Source organism: Ananas comosus, linkage group 3, assembly GCF_001540865.1.
Source record: "Ananas comosus cultivar F153 linkage group 3, ASM154086v1, whole genome shotgun sequence".
In the NCBI taxonomy this organism is placed as follows: Eukaryota; Viridiplantae; Streptophyta; class Magnoliopsida; order Poales; family Bromeliaceae; genus Ananas; species Ananas comosus.
Window position 1 is genome coordinate 15,831,279 of NC_033623.1, and position 5,748 is coordinate 15,837,026.

A 5,748-nucleotide genomic window follows, 5' to 3' on the forward strand; every position below is an offset into this window, starting at 1 on the left:
TAACCAGCCTTAATTTTCTCCCTATTTTCTTGTGATCAGTAAACTTAATTACCTCCTAATCAAGATAACAGATTTCCGCTTATGGTTAAAAATGATCATGTAAGAAAAAGAGTAGAATTAAATGGCAGAAATAGATACTTTGATAATAAAACGATGAAGCTAACTCACTGCAATTAGACAGTCTCTTACCCATAAGGATGTGCAAAAATGGCTAAAATTTATTGATGTCTGAGAGATAATTTCGACGAAAATTAAGGAAAAGATATGCCATAAAGTGTTGGTAGGGGATCAGAAACCAATTAATGCTAACTGTTAATCATAGTAACCAACATCAAGATGACATAAAGTTGGCAATACGTATGAAGTATTGTAAATACAAGGCTAGAAGAAACAAGTATCCTATCATAGATTTGAACAACTAAAATTCTCACTGTTTAGCTTCATGCATGCTTCGTTACTCTATGATCTATATCATTCCAAACAGACAAAACGTTTAGCACAACAAATTAATGCAATTAAGATCAGTGCTCACACATATGTTCTTGTTTGATCACCTAGAAAGGAGACCATTGCCGAAATTACGTACAATAAACTATAGCAATATGTTTACCATCATTATGCACAGCTACATCTAGATGAATATCATCTACTATTTAAATACTTAAACCATACATAGAATAAGGGTACATATATTACTGCAAAGCATTATAATGAAAAACGCAATTTATGGAAATATTTCGCTAAATAGCATAAGAATTTCAAGGCATAATATAGAGGAAGAAAAGTGTTTCACTTATGCAAGTTATAATACTGAAGAATTTCACTAATGAGTGACAAAACAAAGCAACATTGCTTATTACACTCTTTCATCATTCAGACAAAACTCACTAAAAGATATTTCAATGGCACGTTAATCCAAAAAAGAAAAGATACATATTAGTATGATGACAAATTGACAATATCATCATTGGCATTCTCAAAGCCAGTTTTTCAGATACCAATCTCCATAGAGCATGACAAAAACTTCTATATATTACATTCATGAAAGTTTTCAAGTGATCAACCGACACATCATTCGGCCAACACTACAGTTTGAAGCAAAATATTCATTTGGAAAGTCAAGAAGGAAAGCAAGGTGTGAAATTCTTAATATTGGGCAGATATTTTTTGAGTAATTTATTCTCATCCAACCAAATAGCAGCTCTAAGCATTCATAAGAGCAACTCTAAACATTCATAGGCATAAAAAGCAATGAATGAAACTCTTACTATTGGGAAGATAATTTTTTGAGTTAATGCTCCTCCAACCAAAGGGCAGCTCTAAACATTCATAAGAGCAACTCTAAACATTCATAGGCATAAAAGACTTAGTTGATCAAGGGGGCAAAGTGCAATTTTCGGTAGGCAATACATGGCTTAAAAGTTTTACTATGCAAAATGAAACACCACTAGAGGATCTGATTTCTAGTGCTTTTTATGGCACCAAATATATAAGGGAAAACTTCAAAAACCCCCTCTGTGGTTTCGTAGTTTCTCACTTTGCCCCCCTGTGGTTTAAAGTGTATCAATTTGCCCCCTGTGGTTTCGTTTTTATCTTTTCGGTAGCTTTTTCGTTAATATTTCATTAAATTATATACAAAAAACTTCAGATATCCATCTAGATTTATCAAATATTCACTTTAGTACCCTTTAATTTTAACTTTATTACTGATTTAAGGAAAAAAAATAATGAAATTGATAAGAAAAAGAGAAAAACAAAACCACAGGAGGGCAAATTGATACATTTTAAACCACAGGGGGGCAAAGTGAGAAACTACAAAACCACAGTGGGGGTTTTCGAAGTTTTCCCAATATATAATTAAGTTAGTTAAAATGTATTACTTAACAATCAATGTTGCATACTTGGAGCCACACATACACGCGCACACATGTACTTGCACATGCACATGCACATGCATACACAAACAAGTGGACAAAGATGTTTAGACATGTATATATACGTTATCTACCTGTATATAATCTGTTCATATATAATCCTAACACTCATACATCATTATAAGAAGCAAAAAAAATTGGAATTCTAAACTTTCATCAGTCCAATACACTAGTTAATATAGTTATGCTGGCTTGTTGATGATCGAATCTTCCAAACAGAAAACAAAATATAATGCTTATGAATTCTTAGGATGATTTTCCTCTCAAAAAAAAATTCTTAGGATGATTTCTCAAATATTTACTTGCCACACTCCATTAACAAGTTGAATGTCATTGGAACATGCTTACTTCATTTGTTATGCACAATTAAAGGAGGTTTTATTATCAACTCATACTATCCTCATGATAATTCATAAATTTGACCATGTAGGTCGTGGTGTAGATCACAATGAAATAAAAAAGAAGGCCAATGAAAAGATCAGTCAAGTCTTTTGATTAGCTCTCAACTTAACACATCCCTCTGCCTTTGTATCAGATTGTTGCCAAAGAAAAGTTAGATGAGATAAGAACTTGTATTTAGGACTTCAGAATAATTAATAGCAAGTTTTATTAATTCGTCCGCAATTTGCTATCAAATTATTCTAATGTCCCCACTATCATCCTATGAGATCGTGGATGGAATCCCCCAGGCCATAATCATTTAAGAGACCAAATTCAAAGATTATATTCTTATAGGTCAAATCCTCATCTAGATCATATGGTCTTAATTACCTAATCGGTCATTTGCATGATATCCACTGTGAATGTCTGGCACAATGTTAAGACTATTCCTAAACTATTTTTATCAGGTCACTTTAGGTATAACTGGTTTAAGCTCATGCAACTTAAGAAGCAAGAGTCTTTGAAATTGACAAAAGCAAAAGGTCGTAATGAAGGATAAAATGATTGATAAGAATTAATTTTTAATAATTAATCAAGTGGACCAAATTAAGCATCTTGGCAATATAAACTTGATGTATGTACTACAGGAATCAAGATAGATCATGCAAGCAAGGCAGGTAATGAACACATATTGATGAGATTGGCTAAGTGCTAAAACCTAATGGATAACGAAGTGAATGAGGTGATGCACAACTAGCTAGGCCTTACATGCTTGGCAACAAAGGATCTAACGCCTCATCTTTTTAGCTCGGATCAATGAGGAAAGAAATTTTAAAAAACAAACTTTTACTATATTGTGGTAGGGAGCTAAAAATCTTTTATTTGCAGACAACGAAAGACACCAATGCAAGGTGCAATTGATTATGGTAATAAAAGTTCATAATGGTAAGTTTCAACTAAAATCATCTAAAATGCAATATCATCTTTCTTAATAACATAACTTAGGAGCAATTTTTGTTCTCGATAAGACAAAGTTATAAGTCATTACTAAGGGTTGCAGGTCACAAAATTAGTCTACAAAAGAAAATAAAATGAATGTTATGAAGCTAGAATTTGCACCAAGTGCTAACTAAAACGAAGGCAACAACAAGTGCGAGATGCAATAATAATAATTACTGCAGTTTCTCAAAATAGTAAAAGATATCAATTTATACTGCACATTTTAAGGAGCCAACATTTCCAATCAATGCCATTTCATGTTCCAAAATGTTAAAGAAACCACCATTATCTTGGATTTCAGAGGGCCTATATAAAAAAGAGAGAGAGAGAGAGAAAGAGAGAGAGAAAGAGAGAGAGAGTGAAGATTCCCCAGGAGATTGTCTGAAGAAAGTAAAAGCTTGTGGTCTTTATATCGAAGACATGCACACGTGGGGAAAAAATTGTAGCCCATGTCTCACTTCTCACAGATAAAAGAAAGACCAAGCCCATATTGCCCTACTTCTAGCTCCTAGACAAAAATCTATGTATTAAAATTCCGACCGAAGAGAATCTAAAACACAAAGAATTAATATAGAATAGCGTCTTACCTCGTTTCTTCGATTTTTATTGTTTCCTGAAAGCTAGAAAACATCACACCACACCACTCAGAACTGTATGTATGATATTGAATTTGTTGTGTTAAGGATTTTTTTTTTTTTTTTTTTTTTTTTTGTAGTATGGAGTAGTATTATAGAAGTAAGAATAGCTAGTAGTTTTATAATGAGAAGTGGATAAATGCAAGTGATGTCAAAGATAATAATAGAAAGAGAAATGCTAAGTAGATAGGCGCGATCATAATATATAAACAAGTGGTAAGGCTTGTAGCCTCAAACCCCATTTGCTTATGAAAAGAGATTTGCCAGCCATGAACAACAACAACAACAACAACAACTAGATAGAACAGCTGAAACATTACCAACTGCAACAACAACAACAACAACAACATGAAACAACGTGTTCTAAAGATAAATAAAAGGAGGAGGGAAAGATACCATCATGAAGCCCAAGAACCCGAATATCGAGAGAGAGAGAGANTGCCTTCGCCAACTACTCTTCGCGTTGCTTCCCGCATACAAACTACAACGCCGCAGAGATATAGATAGAGAGAGAGAGAGAGAGAGAGAGAAACTAATTGTACATGAAAATCCTCAAATACGCATGCTAACCTTTTGCTGCTGCAGCTAGCTGAGTTGCCACTGATGATGATCCATCCATCCCATCCATACCATGATATATCTCGTGCACATGGATCCACCGATCATTAGCTCCATTTGCGCCCAATTAATAGTACCCCAATAGTAGTAAGCCCATAATATACGTACAATATCATTAGGATTAGGGTGCTTCCGATTTTTAAGTAAGAGTCGCTACGTACATACATCGACAGGCATCGACAGGCATCGATCGATCTTCTAGCTAGCTAGAAGGGAGCAGGCCGCCCGGCCGAGGCCCCGGCGCCGGCCCATCCGTGCCCGTCGACCGGCAGCTGCACGTTGCCCGCCATATTTAGCGGCATGTTAAAGAAGGGCAAGCCCGAGGAGGGGTCGGGGAAGGGGTGGTTCCCCGCTCCTGGTCCCGGCGGTGCGTCCGCCGCCATCGGGGCCTGCGTTTGCTGCGGCTGTGGATCTTCGTCCTCGAGCGGCAGGCGCTCGTAGGCGACGTTGGTGAAGGAGGCGGCGATGACGATGACGGGGCCGGCGGCGTAGAGGGCGCCGACGACGTTGCCGCCGACGACCTGGCCCTGGCCGCCTGCGAGGAAGATGGTGAGGCTGGTGGCGCCGGGCGGGGCCGGCGGCGGGAGGAAGGAGCCGGAGAGGCTGAGGATTTCGAAGCGGCCGTGGAGGGTGACGACGGCGCCGGCGGCCGAGGGCTGGCGCAGGCTGACGTTGGTGACGGTGCCGCTGCCGCTGAGCACGCAGATGCCGCGCTGGCGCCGCCGCGCGTACGAGGAGATGCACTCGAACACGTCGCAGCCGCCGCCCACCTCCAGGATGTGGGCCCGCAGCGTGTTGGCGCTCTCCCGCGTGATGATCACGGGCGGCTTCGGCTTGTTCTTCGACCCCGGGGGCCGCCCCCGCGGGCGCCGCGCCACCACGTCCCCCGCGCCGCCCCCCGCCCCGGCCAGGTCCAGGCCCTGCTGCAGGGCGGCGCCGTCCCGGTCCACGCCGCCGCCGCTGCTGGTGTTGGGGTTGCTGGGATGGTGGTGGTGGTGGTGCTGTTGGAGGTGGAGGTCGGGGCGGTGGTGGAGATGGTGCACGTATCTCGACGCGGCGGTGCTTAGATCCAACCCCGCCATGCCCTCATCCAACACACGCACACAAAAGCAACCCTCCTCCTCCCCTCCCCCCACCCCCCACACACCCCAAGGAAATAAAAAAAAAGAAAAAAAGGGAAA

The 5,748-nt window shown here is 40.2% G+C and overlaps 1 protein-coding gene across 1 annotated transcript; it reads right to left on the reverse strand.

Moving 5' to 3' along the window:
* Positions 4,453-5,748, reverse strand: LOC109707327 (AT-hook motif nuclear-localized protein 23). The gene has a single exon (XM_020228501.1). It carries the CDS (start codon positions 5,647-5,649, stop codon positions 4,774-4,776), a length of 876 nt encoding a protein of 291 aa, XP_020084090.1. The 5' UTR covers positions 5,650-5,748; the 3' UTR covers positions 4,453-4,773.

What these genes read in the sequence shown, in the direction of transcription:
- LOC109707327 (XM_020228501.1), bottom strand. Translation starts at nt 5,649, where the DNA reads ATGGCGGGGTTGGATCTAAGCACCGCCGCGTCGAGATACGTGCACCAT.